The sequence below is a fragment of the Leptosomus discolor genome, chromosome 2 (assembly GCF_034619465.1).
Source record: "Leptosomus discolor isolate bLepDis1 chromosome 2, bLepDis1.hap2, whole genome shotgun sequence".
NCBI classification, from domain to species: Eukaryota; Metazoa; Chordata; class Aves; order Leptosomiformes; family Leptosomidae; genus Leptosomus; species Leptosomus discolor.
Genome location: NC_141392.1, coordinates 64871566 through 64889095, shown reverse-complemented (window position 1 = coordinate 64889095; position 17530 = coordinate 64871566). Strand labels below are relative to the sequence as shown.

General features: G+C 37.7%; 1 protein-coding gene across 2 annotated transcripts in view; it reads left to right on the top strand.

Moving 5' to 3' along the window:
* The window catches only part of EYA4 (EYA transcriptional coactivator and phosphatase 4), a 49870-nt gene extending 33291 nt beyond the window's left edge, over positions 1–16579 (top strand). For both annotated transcript variants that reach the window (XM_009958036.1, XM_009958035.1), the window contains 7 exons: positions 1368–1457; positions 7608–7666; positions 7773–7933; positions 10336–10450; positions 12221–12342; positions 14773–14873; positions 16499–16579. In XM_009958036.1, coding sequence (XP_009956338.1) covers positions 1368–1457; positions 7608–7666; positions 7773–7933; positions 10336–10450; positions 12221–12342; positions 14773–14873; positions 16499–16579 — 729 coding nt within the window. The remainder of the gene's footprint in view (positions 1–1367; positions 1458–7607; positions 7667–7772; positions 7934–10335; positions 10451–12220; positions 12343–14772; positions 14874–16498) is intronic.
* The last annotated feature ends 951 nt before the right edge of the window (positions 16580–17530 follow it).

Here is a 17530-nt window from a genome sequence, read left to right as displayed (position 1 = left end):
GTTCTTATTCTAAACCAAATGTAAGGTAACATAAATTGGCTTAACCTCTTTCCTAGCAAGCCTAGCAAAGTTAAAATAAATATCTCACATTTACTGTACACTAAATGCTCTCAGATAAACTGTTATTTCAGATCAGTAGATTTGTGGTATCTTGCTGAGGTAGAGTGATTGGATAGTGTGAAAGCTGACCTACAAACAGATGCAACATTTTGAATGAATCTTATCCAGGGACAGGAATCCTGTATTTCATCAGAAATGAAGGGGTGATTTGTAGCAAACAAACAAACTTACATATTCTTTCCCATTCCTGTGAACCTACTAAAGAATCATGCCATAGACTATAGACACACTGAAGAACACTTAGAAGAACACTTACAGGCACTTTGTTGAATGAATATCTGCAATAAAATCATAAAGGAGAGCCTGGAAATTCATCAGTGAGTGTCTGCCTGGAAGAAGGGTAAATATGGAGACAGAGATGGACCAAGTGCAGGGTTTGAAGATCCATACTGGAACGGCAGAAAGTGTGGGAAAGAAATGACGTAGACCTAAGCATAGGCAAGGCAGTGATGATTTATCTGAAATGGAACTCAGTTTGGGGAATTGCATATAGGTTCAGACTACCTTTCGTATTTTTATAAAGCAGAGACATTAGAAATTGAAAAGGCCTCTTAAATCACACCTTCCTATCATAGTGTAGGATAATTGCTTACGAAGTAATCTTTTGGTAGAGATGACTACCTTTCCTAGTCCAGTTTATCATGACCTTGGTGAGAACTTCTGTGTGCCCAAAAATTGGGAAGAAAAGCCGAGATATCAGAAGAATTGTGCAGTGGACTGGATATCACATGAAATAACTTTGCTCCTACCTCTGCTGCTGACTCAGTGCATTGGGTCAGAAAAATTAGTTACTGCTCCATGACTCAGTTTTTTTCTGCCCACAAATTGACAGGTGGGATACTTACATATTTTTAGAAAAGGCTCGGGGATGAAAAATTTAACATATTCTTATAATAATAAATATTGATTTTCTTACATATATCTTTTGTGCGAACTTCCCTGTTTACAGCCTTTTTTATGCAGGTTTACATGTGGCCACCAGGTTTTCCCCTGTCAGTTTAGCCAGGTTGCAAATGCCTTTCAAATGACTTGATGTTTCAACATCCCCACCTCCCCAAATTTTCTCACACAGGTTCAGCAGGCTTTTCTTGTAGTGTTATATTAAAATAGCTTAATACTGAAAGGATTTTAGAGAAATTTCTTGCAGTGTTAATTTTTCAAAAGACTTTGTATACAGGAGTTTTTAAAGTAATTCTGATATAATTTAAAGATATTTAAGTAGTTAACCTTGCTTTCTGTTTTTTAAGGATCCACCAATGGCAGTGACCCTTGGACTGCGAATGGAAGAAATGATTTTTAATCTTGCTGACACACATTTATTTTTTAATGATTTAGAGGTAAGAATCAAAGGAGCATAAACACTGATACTCCTGGGTTTTTAACATAGTGGTTTTTCTATGCATTAGTGTTTGTTGTGTGGGACATTTTCTCCCTATCTGGACTTTGGGTTTGGCATATTCTAATCAGAGAGAGGTTAGCCAGGTGGCAGTGACTTCCTGTGGCACCAGAGTCCTTCCATGAAACTGGGTGAGAGAGGGAATCTGCAAACTACCCTTTCCTCTCTTTGTCCTATGGCCACCTTTTCAGTTTGCATGGATTTAGAGCTGTCTGCAGTCATTTCCAGGAGGGGGACATGTGTGCCTGCCATTCTTTCTCTTGAAGTTTTCAACATCCACTTTCAGTAGGTGTCATCATCCGACCACAAGAGACTGTGTTCTTCTCTTCACATACCTGAGTAGCCTTTTGGACACAGCCCCACTCTTTCTTGCTCAAAGATAGATTATTCTTCATTGACCTCAAAGACTGCAGCATCAGAGACCTGGGACTATGATAGATGTACTCATCAGTGATGTCTCTTCCCAAGGTAACGAGCAGACTGTGTGTTTCGTCATGCTGTACCCAGGGTGTGCAATTTGGCACCCGATCAGAAAAGGAGGAGACCTCTTCCTAGGGAGTGACTGCTGTGGACTGCTCACCTGTCAGAAGCGCACAGATGAATGGCCACTGGGACAGAGGTCTGGGAAGCAGGCTCATCAGCTGGGCTTCACAGACCTTTTTGTTTCACTCAGGGAGTCCAGATCTGTTAATGTGGAAAGTGGCAGTCTTACAACCACGTGTGTCAAGAGACAAGGGGTGAAAAACAGTTCTAAAATTAAACTATGGGCTTTTCAGTCCTTCCCGTGGTCTCAATCAGTTGTTCTCTTATTCAGAGGGGATCCCAGAGTTCCTTCCATGGACAGATATTTTGCCACTAGTGGCAGTTGAAAGACTTTGAGGTTTTGTTTAAAATGCCAGAGGAAGGTCTCTGATGAATGAATAGAAAAAATGAGGATCCGTGAGATTTTTTCCATTCACTGGGATGTTGAGTTTTCTAGTGTGCACTTCATTTGTTCCTTCGTCTGCTGTAGGCAAATAAGAAAAGCAGAAGGTACCAGGCTGCAGTTGTCTTTGTCATCCCTTGCAGACCTCATTTATTCTTAGCTCTTTTTAAGTCAAGAAACTGGGATTTACTTCACCTTGTGCCTCAGCTGCAGTTCCTCCTTCCAGCAGCAGAAATGTAAGAAGGTAAAGCCCTGGACATGCCTTCGGCAGTCAGTGTTTTATTGCAGTCCTAGTGAGTTATCACTTGACAACGCAAGTGCATTGGGTGAATGTTTTCCCTCTGGTGCCCCTTACCAAGGAGATTCCAAATCAATTTTTCAAAGCATTGCTTAAATTTCTTTTTAGCATGCCCCTGCATGTTCAGATTTCACATGGCACCCAATGAACTTTAAGCCATTCGGTAGCATATGCCCAGAGTTCTCCAATCTTGTGCTGAGTTCAGTGGAAATATTCAGCCAAATGGAGCTTTACCCTCTTTCCATACCTCTTTATTCTTGCATATGGCCATTGAATCTTCATTCCTTTCTCTCATTATTTGTTTTCTTTGTAGATCTCGGGTTCAGCTGCCTAAATGGATTATCACATTTTGTATATTCTTCACAGGGTAGTTCTAATATCCTGTCCAAAAATTCACACTCCACTTCATTCCTGAGCTTGAATAGTATGCAAAAAGTTTTCAGTTTTAGAGAAATCAAAAAATACTACTTGGGGAGTCTCTTGGAGAATCCCATAACTCAATCAATTTGATTTGATTAAAACCAATTTCTATATACAATTAAGTATTTTCTAGCCCAGAATTCATCTTTGTTTCAAAACCAGCTCTCTTATAAGATTACCAAAATTCCATACTTCTTGTTCTGAAATGAACTGTATGCACACATTCTGGCATATGGAAGAAGACCAACAATCTTCTATCTTCTTAGCAAATAAGATAAAACTGCATGGCATCCTGTGCCAAAGTATATAGACTGTGTAACGAATTCTGAGAATACCCCAGTTCTGACTTGGGGTCTGTCTCATCTCTCCCCCTCTTTCCATCTCTCTTTCTCTGTCTTCCTCTCTGCATCCTCCCACAGGAGGGGGGAGGTTATTGCTGAGCTGTTGATGGTCATGGCCATCATTCACAAGACCTTCAGTTCTTACTGGAGCAAGTGAGATAGGCCTTTATTCACTAGACAGATTACTTACCCTTTCATCATTTAATTTTTTAATGCAGGGCCATCAGTTCCCATACCTTCTGTCTTGCTTTCATCTTTATCCACAATGAACCTCGTGGCTCCAGACATGACAACTGTAATGTACTAATGAACCTATATTCCTGTAGTACGGACTCCAGTCACTACATCCTCTAAGCTCTCTTTTTTCCCTGTCTTTCTTGATTGCAAACACCGCATACCAGGGTCTAGTAATAATAACCAAGTTATTGAAAGTTATCACATACAAAAATAAAGTTTTCCTTCCTCTATGCAAATCTGTTTCACTGCAGTGATTGCTGATGCAGAAATTCCGATCTGCTGAGACATTCCCCACTGACCCAGTAACCCATGTTCTAATCAGCCAAAATGCACTTTTATTTCAGGCTAGGCTGTTCTCCAGCTATTTCATTCTCAGTGTATAAATTTTAGTTAGCTTGAGAAGCATTGCCTGGGAGGGCAGTTGGTGTTTTGCCATGAAAATAAGAGTCTGGTTCTCTAGAAAGTTCATGTACCTAAACAATGCTTAGAGATGGGACTCAGTTCTGTAATAATATCCAGACTAATGCATTCTGTTCTCAACCAGTTAAGGAATAAAATGAAGTTTTTCTCCCTATCTCAGTATTAATTTTTAAGACAGCTTTTAGAAGTGTTGGTGGTGTATACTATGCTTGCAAAAAAACCCAATTTCTACAAATTGCAAGCAGAAATTTGGACATAAATCTTTCAACTCCATTATCCCCCTCTACTCTCAGGATGATAAAGAAAAAAGAGTATTTCAAACAAACTGAATTACATTTCATTTTTATGATAATCCTACCATATTTTAAATAAGATTTTGTCATTTTTTTTTCTCATTAGAAATGGAAATGAGAAGTAAAAAATAGGATTTAGGTAAGTCTTAGAATTTGGGAGACAGGTCAAACTAATTTTAACAGACACTGAAGCACATACATAAAAAGGGCTGTTCTGTATAGCCTGAGAAGGCATAGTGCTGAATATCCTCTCAGTAATAAGATTTTTGTGTTTAGTGTGGTGAGTCAGTGTTTTTACTGGATAATGAAATTACTGTCCATTCCAGGAGGATAATTTTTATGGATGATTTGTTGATTCTGTACTGTCAAATTTTCAGGCTTTAAAAATTGCTGCAAAGAATTGACTGCACTCAGATACAATTTAAACTAATGTTGTTTAAAGCAAAAGCCAGTTATTGTATCTAGATTCCTTTCCTGTATTTTCAATAATAGGAAATATATTTTATCTTTCTTAGTTTTAACCTTGCATTGACAGTGAGCCACTGTGACTTGAGCATAGACAGTACAGTAGCTGATGTGAAAAGTATTTTACCTTAACATTTAAAGTGACAGACAGCTTTCCTTTCTCCCTACAACTGTTTGGTATCTTTTACAAGCAAACCCAGATGTAGTGTTGTGCCACCAGTTTCCTGTTTCTTTTGGGAAAAGTAGACAACTATCTCAAATCTGCTCAAATCATCTGTTTTTTCTTCTTTTCTGGAATTTTTTTTCACATCACATAACTGAATTTGTAAAATGTAAACATTTTAATTGAAGTAGATAAGTAAATGAGAAAACAAAGTAAAATGAAGCAAGGAGTGGTGGGGACATGAGTTTGTTGTTGTTCAGCAAATGTGTATTGCCAGTGAGTCGAGGAGGGGAGCCATAGATCTGAGAGGAGAAGAGGAAGGTGGGAAAGGAGGAAGCTGGAGAGTCCTGTTGGGTTTGATCCCCTTACAAACATAGCAACCTTCTTGCAGCGACAATGGGCAAGTAATCAGAAAACTGCATGTTTCTCTCATCTCATGTTCCTGGAGTCAATGAACAAACTGTGAGATAAAAAGATAAAACTAAACCGTTGAGCCTTTGCCACCCACTCATTTTTAACTTAATAATGAAATTATCAGCAGAACAGTTATCTGGAATTTTCAAGGCTGGACCAACGTAGCTGAAAAGCTTAACAAAACCCAAACAGCGGCAGACACTCCTTCTTATCCATCAGGGCTTCTGTGTGCTCTCCATTTAATTAGCAGACCTTCAAATCCACGGAACTGATTTTTAAACTGTTAAAATTATCTTGTGCTTTGGCCAGGTCCAGGGAAATCTGTGAAGGTAATTAGAAAGCCAGATATTGCTCAGATATTGCAAAATATAGAGCTAGAATTTGTCCCAGTGTGGGCTTTTTGTCTGATTTTTGAGTTCCTGCCCTACACTGGGTGGAGTCTAGTTGCATTTTTTTTTTGTGAAGGAGTGTAAATAATAAAGAAAGAAATGAATCTATTATTTCAGTTGCCACTTCCCCTTTTCTTTCTCTTTTCATCTTCTACTTACATCCAAAAGCAGCTTCTTTAAAATATTTTACAGCTCAAGATAATCTCTTCAGGCAGAACCAAAAAAATTTGTTTCTCCAGTGAGGAGAAGAATGTTTCAATTCTGTTCATTCAGCACAGCTCTTTCATGCCTGTCTTAATGGATTAAGCCAGATGAACAGAGTTTGGCCACTCATTCTTTTAGTCTTGACACAAAATTTTATATTATGCTTGCTTGTATGATGCAATGAAATTATGTATTTGAAAATGAAATTATATGTGTTTATACAAAAATTGGTATTTTTTTTTTAACAACTTACTTCATGTGGGTAAAAGCCTGTTAAGTTTTTATTCAGTGCAAAGCAAACAAAACAGAGCAAAGAAATGATGATTCCCCAAATTCACACCCTAAGAACTTGTGGCATACACATTTGGAAATCACTCCTCTTCAGATTTATCCTTTATCTAGACAACTTAGCACTGATACAAGACTGAAATTGGAAGCTTAGAACTTCACACTCCTGCATGTCACAGAGAGTCTGAATTAAGTGCTGCTTGTCAGCAACTTTATTTGACATCGATGACTCAGATGACTCTCTATTTGAGGCCCAGAACTGGGCATTTTGAAAGTTCAGCCTCAATTTGTCTTAGTGATGAGATTAAATTATTGGAAAACTTTAGTTGGGGAGTAATTTTTAAATACATCCTTGACCTTTTTCATACATTATACTAGGATTATGTTAACAACAGCTATTTTAAATATTAAAAAATTACTTAAATACAGGAAAGTAAACCTCCAAACACTGGATTTCTGTTGTGTCTTTGGGTTAAGATGTTAATTCTAGCAACTACAGAAAACAGCAATACGATGCCTGTTTATATTTACTGTTGCATGACAGCTTGACTTATTTATTTATTTGTATTTCCCCCACATTTTCCTCCATTTCTGCCATAACCACTATGCAGAAAAAGGTATTTGATACCTATGCAATTATAAAACCAGCTTAGAGGGGAGTTCAGTTTTCCAGTGTACCTCTAGTTCCCTGGAGTTACTTACATCCCTTCCAAAACCAGGAAATAATGAACTTCTTCAGGACTGCTTGATTATCTGTGATTTTCCTGCCAAAGGCATCTGGATAAATTACTAAAAGAACTGATAAGCATCCAAACTCCTAGAGACTTAACAGAAGTTATATGCCCATTGAGGTTCATTATCACTACCTTTTAAGAAGTGGGGAAATAAGGTTTCGGTGATTTTTGGCATATTGGTATGCTAGAGAGACTTTGAGTCTTACAATTTTTTATTTTTTTAAATTAAAATAATTTGAATTTAAAGTCATAGTAAAATTATTTATCGCATTTCTAAAGGCCTAAACTAATAATTTACACAGTGTAGGATTTGTAGGTGGTAGCATTTTAAAGACATTGATGGTGATAGGAAGCTGTAGGTGTACTTATGCTGCCATCTTCTGGTGCAGTTAGTGGCCTGCACCTATCATTTCTTCAACATCTGTACTAAACGTGTGATGAGGTGAGCATATGTCTTAAAAGATAATTTATCATTTGTTGGGTTTTTTTTTTTTCAACAGGAGTGTGATCAAGTTCATATAGATGATGTTTCTTCTGATGATAATGGACAAGACCTAAGGTAAGATATAGCATTTTTTTCTTTTTTTTTTCTTCAAAGATTAAATAAATTGAGCATTTACAGGAATACATTGTATTTATTTTTACTGTATTTTGGGTGTTTGCAGTACCTACAGTTTTGCAACTGATGGCTTCCATGCAGCTGCAAGTAGTGCAAACCTTTGTCTGCCAACAGGTGTAAGAGGAGGGGTTGACTGGATGAGGAAGCTGGCTTTCCGTTACAGAAGAGTAAAAGAGTTGTATAATACTTACAAGAACAACATAGGAGGTGAGTTTAATTGTCAAAAACAATTTAGAATGCTGATCAGGTTAAACTACATGGCGATGAACTCCCGCTGAGGGAATGTGCCTTGGAAGCCACAAAGTGAATGGAAAGGGATGTGACTGGACCTTGGGCTATTGAAAGCTACTGACTGTAATGGCAGAGCCAACATTGTGCTGTTGTGCAGGAGAACTCGAGACAGGGAAACAGAGCAGGCTTCCATTTGGCTTCCACAGAGCCCATTTTTCTCCTTCAGACCCAGCTCGGCTATACTTACCTTACTGGTTGGTTGAGCTACTTACTCCAAATACGCTGCTATTCTAGGAAAGAGGTTATACAGTTTCCACAGCACAGATTGGTTGTGGCTGAGCGTTTTCATCGTACATTTTCGTGATCTGGCTGGTAACAACACACTGTCTGCTAACTCTCTGCTGGGTACCTTCTAGTCTGTTTTCACCAGTGGATGCAAGAAAACCCTAGCACTGCTGTGCCACTGGCCCCTTTTGTTGACTGTGTAGTTTACACAGTCAATTCTGTTAGCAAGAAATCCGAGTCTCATTTGAGCTGAGATCTTCCCTGTTACTGTTTTCATTCATGGACTCATTCATGTCTACGCCAGCAGGCTTGTAGGAAATCAAGCTGCTGAACTGAAAGAATCTGTTCTGGAGAGTCCTGTGTGACTTGCAGAGGCAGACACCCTCTTCTGAGGAAGGGAATGTGTCAACTGACTCCCTCAAGAAGAGACTGTGAGAACAGGGAATAATTGCAAGGCTTCAAGCATTGCTACAGCCACAGCTGAGAATAAAATGAGGCCAACCCAACCAGGAAGGAGTCCAAGTGAACACTCTCCCATTCTATAGCATGGGCTTTTTCAACTCATCTGAAATTTATTTCAAAGGAACCTGAAACTCAAAGTAAAGCTCACCTTCAGCAAAACCAGACAGTTTGGTGTTCTTTTAGCACTTCCTGCAGTCTCTCAGAAGTGGGAAACAGTACAACTAATATAGACAGTGAATTAGTTATTACCTTATTAATTTTCCAAATTATGTGAATTTGGAGTATGTATTTTCTCACTTAGTCGTTCAAAGTCTTTACTGGCACAGGAAGAAGCAGTAGGACCAAAGGGTGGTAGAAGATGGTTGGCTTTCACTTGCCCTGCCTTGCCCTTCATTGGTGACATGAGTAGAGCTTTTATATATTAATAATATTTGAAACAATATTATCCAAAAGTTTACAGGATTTTCTTGTATCTCCTGATGCATCTAAGATCCTAAAGCTGTTGCATTTTGTAAAACCGTTGTCCACTAGTAAGAGCTTAACTCCAAGAGCACAAGAACAATCATTGCGAAGGCAGACTGCAGATACATGGTGCATTGTATTAATGTTTTTATTCTCTCCCACAAATCTTGCTTTATTCCATCCTTAGCGGGCAAGTTCCTTCATTCATCCTCTACTTCTTAGCTTTTTTAATAATCTTTTTATCACATATGTGTCTATTTATTTCAAAATAGCTGTTAGAAGGCAACAGAAGGCTAGATCAAACTAGGTATTTTTAGATTGCTTCATTTCAGATTTTTGAAGACAGGCACCGCCACTTCTTGGGAACACAGGGTGTGAAAGAGAAAAGGGATACTAAAGGTCACGAAGCCTGCTTCCCTGCTCTTCCAGGGCCAAATCTAAGTTGAAAATAGCTTTGTTCCAAAGAACTCAGCTCAACTTTCAATAGGCTGGGTATTTTTTAAAATCTGACCATTTATACCCAAAGGGAAAATTTAAGGTGCTTTTAAGGAGTAACTGAGATATGAGAACATGAGTTGTACAGCCGTTTCAAGGCTGTAAATGCTATAAAAGGAGCTATCATTACTAACTACAACAGCCATCAGCAAACAAATATATTTCCATATGTGTAACCTCAGGTTCACCTATATACAGAGTCATAAGCAGGACAGCTTTAAACATATGCAGATACTGCAACGGCAAGTTTATTCTAAAGTTTTTTCCTTTGTGACTGTCTCTGCCTATGATCCCATTGGGATGGATCTCCTTGTCTCTGCCTCTGATAATCAGGGAGTAAGATGTATGCGAGGAGCTGGTTTAAAAAAATACGTATTTCTGAAAGGTGTACTTTGAAACATAGTGAGGACCCTGAATAGACCAAAAAAAAATCAGACAACTAATTATTAGTATCTGCACTACTCACTGACATTGCTTGATATAGTGGAGCACAAATAAAAACAGAGAACAATTTACCTAGCCTTGAAGAAAACAGATTTTCTCTTTGATGTTTTTTCAAGTTCTAGTGGAATTTAAAACAGAAACAATGACCATAAAATCTATACATTCCAGCTAATACAGCATTTAATTTGTTGGTTTTTTTTTTTTTTCTTTTCTTGCATTTTACATAAAAGGACTCCTGGGTCCCGCTAAGAGAGATGCGTGGTTGCAATTAAGAGCAGAGATTGAAGCTCTGACAGACTCCTGGCTAACAAATGCACTTAAATCATTATCAATTATCAGCACAAGGTATGTATTTGAGTCTACTGTAAAAATGTTTTTAATTTTTGATGTGTAATGGCTATTTTTTGACATTTTAGGTTACAATAAATTAGTGCCTTTAAAGAACAGAACAGGTCTCGTACAACTTTTGAGTAGGATATAGGAAAAATTCCATGGAAAGTGATTTCGTTTTCAGTGATTCCAGCATTTACTAAATAAGCATGAAGTGTCTTCTAAAATGTGGTGAGTGTCCCTGCGTACATTGAAAGGATATTGTAGAATTCTGAGACAGACTTTAATTTATTATGTTCTGGCCAGCATCCTCTGAACTCCACGTGTCTGTTCTGTCCTTCAATGTTTGTGCCTATTCACAGTGCTACCTGAATACTGTATAGATCCCAGAACACACAAACATTTTCCTTTTATCCTTGCAGGCAAATCAGTGTGCTTAAAAATATATCTGTTTTCAGAACAAAAACCTGTTTTGAGTTAAAAGTCTGGGTTCCCGGTAATGAGATGTAAAACATATTGTTCCTTTGAAATAATAAAATTGTGAACACTGCTGCTGCTTAGTCAGCCAGGCAATATGTATCTTATCAGAAATCCTCAAAAATTCTGGTTTTAAACCATAAAAAAGAACAATGTAAGCCATCTTGCCTTCTGAACATGTCTGGAAAAAGACTCAGCATCAGGTGGAAAGGACAAACTTGGAAAGATGTGAAAAACTTATTTTAAACGTAACAACATTTGCAATGTATTTATCTCTTAATTGTTGTTTATCTAACAGTGTCTTAAGCACTTTAAGAGAGAAAAAAGTTAAAAATTTGTGTAAGCCATTGTGTTTAGCTCTGCATTTCTTTCTGAATTGCTAGTCTTCAAAAAGACATTTGGTGATGGAGGCCAGTTGAGCATTGGTGGATGAGTCTGGAAAACTGTTACGAGTTACTCAGGAGTATAAAATAGTAGTCTTTTGTCTTCAAATAACTGTACAGCCATAAATCTTCAGAAGGTACCTGTGATGGAGCTAAACATCACCTATATGTTACTGACAGAAAATTGGGATACGTTAAGGCAGAAATAGTAGCCTAAGCTCTTGCTTGGAGTTTGTAGAAGAACCAGGAGGAAAAATCACAATTTTCTCTTGGCTCCATGTTCACATGGTCATGCTCCTGTTCCAGCCTAAAGTAGCCTAGCTCTGAGTTTTCTGTTGTGTAACTGCTAGCAGAACTTCTCCAATCAAGTTTTCATTCTCACCATTCGATGCTACCTCATTAACATGATTATTCTTATCTGTCCTTCTTCTCAGAAATATTCTTATTCCTGAAGGATGAAGAAAGTGATGTCATTGTGCAGAAATGTGTATTGGCTGTTTATTTCCTCTCAAGACAGGAATAATAAATGATATTTTCACTTTCTCCTAACACTTTTATTTGGCTGGTAGCTACTGCCAAGTAATTGCCAGCTTGAAAATGATGTTTTCAAAGCATTAGAATGACTATTTTTTTAGGTAGTTGGTGATCTTAAGTGTTTGTATTTTAGTGAATCCCTCTTCAAGGACCTGTCTTTTCTAAACTGGTGTTTATATTTCCTACAAATCAGGCCTGCATAGTTTTTAAAGCATTTTGCCAAGAGTGTTATGTACATTTTTCTGGAAGTGATGGTGCTGAGCAGCACTGCTGTGTGAGTGAAAGTAAATGTTGAGGAATCCTGAATATGCTCTCCACAGCTGGTTCACCTCATCAGCATTTGGATAATGGTTTTGAACTATTTAAACTTAAACTATTTCTTTCATTTTAGGAGTAACTGTGTAAACGTGTTGGTAACAACAACACAGCTTATCCCAGCACTTGCAAAAGTTCTGCTGTACAGCTTAGGAGGAGCTTTTCCTATTGAAAATATTTACAGTGCAACCAAAATAGGTAAGAAAATTAGTCTTTCATCCATTCTCACTACACTGCATTACCAGTATTTTTTTGCCAGTAATGGATGGATTTCAAGCCACTTCCCTGACACTTACAGTGTTAGGTATAAGATTTAGGCATTGCATATATTTAGATGTGTTTATGTCAATAAATTCCAAATCAGCTTATTTTCAATGATGCCTGAAGGAATAAAGGTCCCCAGACTGATTAAAAGCATCAGAAACTCGTAAATATGGTGCAGAAAACATAGAAGGTGCAGAAAAGAATGAAGAAAATCTCCTTCTCTGGAGATATTCAAAACCCACCTGGTTGCAGTCCTGTGCAACCTGCTGTAGCAGGGGGGTTGGACTAGATGATCTCCAGAGGTCCCTTCCAACCCCTGCCATTCTGTGATTCTGTGAAATGTAAGCAGAACTTCTGTTAAAATAGTCTCTGCTCTGACCTTCAGCTTTATGTAAGCTAGGCCAGCACTTCACAATCTTTTTCTGGAAGCTTAGTACATCAGTGATGGTAATGACAACTGTTACCAACAGAAGCTGTGTTGATGAATGCCACAAGGGCACTTCCCTATTCTGTTGAAAACTGTATACCTCTTCTCTATTACGGTTTGGAAAGTCACCATTTTTGAAAATCACATCCAAAATTTTCTTGTAAACCAAGACAAGTTATAATTCCTGTGAAATGTGACACAGCCTACAATGACTGAAAATTTTGGCAGATTTCATGATTTACCAATTATTAATTCAGGAATGCTTAATTTCTATACCTATGACACCTTATGTAACATGGAGTGTGACACTTCATTGGCAAAAGCATTGCAATATATTTCCTAAATTATTTTCACAAGTGAAAAAACAATGCGTATTCTAACAGTGTCAGGAAAAACAATTACCTTAGTCATCCTTTAATTAGCTGTAGCTCTCCTCTAGACAGAAATGCCTCAAATACTTAAAAAACTTAAGTCAAGCCACAGAGTATCCCAAATACCACATGGTACCAAGCAGCCTCTGGAATGACTGTCATCTGTCATACAGCCTGTACATGTTGGATTCAGTCACTGAGATTGCACTCGGACCAAAGGAAGGAGCATTAAGAAATAGTGCCGACAGCACAGAAGGGGGTGGTGAAGTGAAACACAGTCTCTGGAAGCTCTGTCGAAGTAATTCTGCACCAGGAATTCCTTCTGGGAACAGTGTGGCTGCTGTTACACCCCTGTCGGGAGCACAGCAAATTCTGTTTGGTACAAGATCTCCCTCTACTTTTCATCTCAATGATCTCTGCACTGTGCTGAGCACAGGACTATAATTGCAGCTGTTGCTTGCACACACTGAAGTCTGGTCCTAACACAACTGTTAATACACAAAATGCTTTTCCTAAACATAAGCTCTTTTTTGTGGGCCAGCTGAAATAAAGCAAGAGGAGAGCGGTAAGAATCAGAGATCTAGAAATCATGAGCTTGGGAGAAGAGATGAAAAATCTGGGGTGCAAATAGACATAATAACAAACAGCTATTGCAGAGAGGAAGGAAATAATCTTTGTGTTGGTGGGAGGTATGACGATAGGTGATGATTTCTTTGCAATAGGGTACGTGTAGGTCACACGTCAAAGAGAAACTTCCTAATGGAAAGGGTTAATTAAATAGGGAGATCGCCTGTGGAAACAGTGAAACCATCTTATTGGGCAGTTTCAGGATCAATAGCACAAGCATTTGTTGGTAAAACTGTACCTGTAATACAATGACAAGATTGGTAGATGACTTTGCTTGGTCCCTTTCAATCCTCTTCATTTTTGTTACTGGCTTAGCCTGCTTGCTTCCACATTTCTCCAAAAGTGCCAAAGGCTTCATGAAGTTCTCCCAGGAAGCTGTTGTCTAATTTTATCTTGTTTGTCCATTGTTCTTTGAACAGTTTTCTCCATTGCTATATCACTTGTTATTGCAGATACATTAGAATTAAAATTTCTGCTTTCCTTGAAAAAATGTTACTACAATTATAGGGAAATATTAAAATTCAATTATTCATTCACTGACCTATTCATTTTTGCAGTGCTACTAATTCCTTTATCTTAGTGGCTTTCCTGTAACTCTTAAGAAAGAGATTTAGTTTTACCTGAAACAGGTTAGTGTCGCTAAGGGAATTAATTGCTTCTTACCAGTTTTGGCTCTAAATACCAAGGCTAGGAACTTTTAAAAAGCAGTAGTAACAATGTCTTACCACTGCAGTAATCCTTTGTAGGGCTTCATTGTAACTCACTTGATAGCTTGAATAAGTAGTGCATTGTTTTTCAGGCAAAGAGAGCTGTTTTGAGCGTATAGTGTCCAGATTTGGCACTAACATAACTTATGTTGTGATTGGAGATGGCCGAGATGAGGAACATGCAGCTAATCAGGTAACTTCACTCTGAACTCTTATCTCATTTATCTTCCAGGAAAAGAAAGTTGCTTTGAACGAATAATGCAAAGGTTTGGCAGAAAAGTAGTATATGTTGTAATTGGGGATGGTGTAGAAGAAGAACAGGCAGCAAAAAAGGTAACCTGTCTCCTGAAATGTTGGTGTGATACGTAGCTACTAATGCAAGCCTTTCTGTTTGCATTTCTGTCAGTGTGGCACAATGGCAGAATGACAAATAATTTCAGTCCACAGATGCAAGGCAACAAGAGCATGATGAGATCAAAACTTAGAATAAAATGAACCATTTGGATTCTAGCATTTGCATCACATCAGTTTGGAAAGACAATAAAAAAGCAAAACTATTTTAAGAATAAGTGAAAAATGATTGCAGCAAAAACGTCTGACTAGCTTCAAGCAAATTAAAGATAAACAGAAGAGATAGAAAGGGCTATGACACGATGGTTGAGTGGTGCTTTTCTTTAAATGGTGAGATCAGGCAGCTTTCAAGAGAAGTTTTACAGAGAATGTGGAAAAATATCTAAAGGACTGTGCAAATTTTTTTCTAACATAGATGAAGATCCGTAGTTTACTGGAGCAATTAGGATGAACATATAATTTGCTTCAAGAAAGACATATCTGCAGAGGGAAAAAGAAGACAACATAGAGATCGTGCATCAAACCTGTTTCTAAAAAAAGAACTATTTCTTTAGAAACATTCTATTTCCTCATGATAATAATTCAAGTCTAAATTTCATCAGATAAGTTGGCAATGTTCAGAAACAGATCGAATTAGTAATTTGCACCGTACTTCCCAATATAACCCTGGAAGTGTGCAGAAACTGAAAATTTTTGCCTCACAATGTCTGCACGGGACAAGTGACGTAAATGTCATTGTGCTAGGAGTATCGAAATAAAGTGCCCTTTTAGTGTTGTAGCTGGAATGGACACAAAATGAAAAATAACCAAAATGCTCATTCCAAATGGTTCCTTAATATAGGTACAGAACTGGTGACGGGTCTTTTATAGTTTGTGCTAAACAAAGGTGGTTGGATTGCGTACTTTCCAGTTTGGCATGCTTTTTTTTCTTAACGTTGGCTATATTGCATGGATAGATACAGAATTCAGAGAGATGGATGAGTATAGCTCATTACAAATAGATCTGAACACAACATGAAAGTATGGGGGGGGTTCTATTCTGATGAATTGCTAAGGAGAATAGAGCATATATCTGCATGTTTCACAGACACTGATGCTTTCTGCAACACAAATTATCTTTTTTTAAACCAGAAATGTGTTATTTTCTTATCCAAAGAGATTTCTTTTTTCCCCTTAGATGGAGAAAAATGTAATTCAATTCTGTTTTGAAGTAGTGTGTGTGAAGTCTCTTTTAATGGAAGTCTTACAGCACTTTAAATGATCATGTGGTATTTTGCAAAGTCTAATAAGTGGAGCAGAAAGGGATTTCCTATTAATGCTCCTTCGTATGGGTTTGCATGCTAGCAATAAACAAATAGCCCTTACTAACAGGCTCTTTCCAGAGAAACTATTAAGAAAGGCTATCTGATTATTTTAACTTCAGTTGAATTATTAAGCTCAGATCTATTTTGGTCTGATTTTTGTCAGTACCTTACTAGCAAAAATCAATCCAGAAACACAGTGGTGTAAAATATGTGGTGGTAATCTGACTAGCCTCGTGTGTCATGTACCGCCCTGTGTCACAGTGTTCATCTTTCCTGACCTTTTCCCCCCTCTAACAAACACAGCACAACATGCCTTTCTGGAGGATATCCAGTCATTCGGACCTCTTGGCTCTCCATCAAGCACTGGAACTAGAGTATTTGTAACTGTGTTCTAAAGTTGGCAATCCTTTTTTTATATATATATTTCAAGTACACTGAATTTTTATGTGTGATTCAATGCCTCTGGCTTTACACATATGAATTGTCTTAAGAAGGGAAGAAATATTTGGAATTAAAAATTCCAAATTGAAGAATTCAGATTGCTGAATGGAGTTAAAACATTAGTGCTACGTAAGGAAGCTCTATGGTCTTATATATGCAACGTTTTTAAATGAATTAAAACTGTGGAGGTTGCTGGTACACACCAAGTGAGCCCTGACAGGAATAAACAAAGGACTCGAACTGGCAAAGCACCAACACGCGTTTTCCAGCCGACAAGGTGGTGTTCAACAACATTCCTCAAAATGGGATATATTCTCAGCACTGAGGTTTGAACCAGACTTTAGCCTACCTAACCCAGAAAATCTGAATTGGAATGCACTCAGACTGTATAATGACAATCCTGTCTAGACCTGTAATTTGTGTAAATTATTGATGAAAATAATTTACTGTGACTTTATTAGCAGCTGATTTTGGAAGTGGATGCAATTTTTTCTTTCTTTTGGGGGGGCAGGGGAGGGAGAGGGTTATATAATATTGTCTCTTTTATAAGTTTGGCAAACAGAATGTGCATAATGATGTGTTGTGCCTTAAAGAGAAGACTGTGTTCGTGTGTTATAATGTAATTTTGGTTAAAAGCTATGTAGATAAACAAAAGAAACCTTTGTGATAATTTTTGACATGACCAAATTTGAAATTCAAAGAAATCAAAGAGCAGGGCTGCACCAAATCATTTAAGTATTTGTTGCAGTAAGAAAAAAATAATAAAGGAAAGTTTGTGTTTTTATTTGGATTCTGAATAATTCCACTGATTGTTTGAGGAAAGTTAAGAGTATGTTGGGAGGTTGATACTGGGGACCGCTACCTTGAAAGCTAAAAAAAAAGTGTTTCACACCT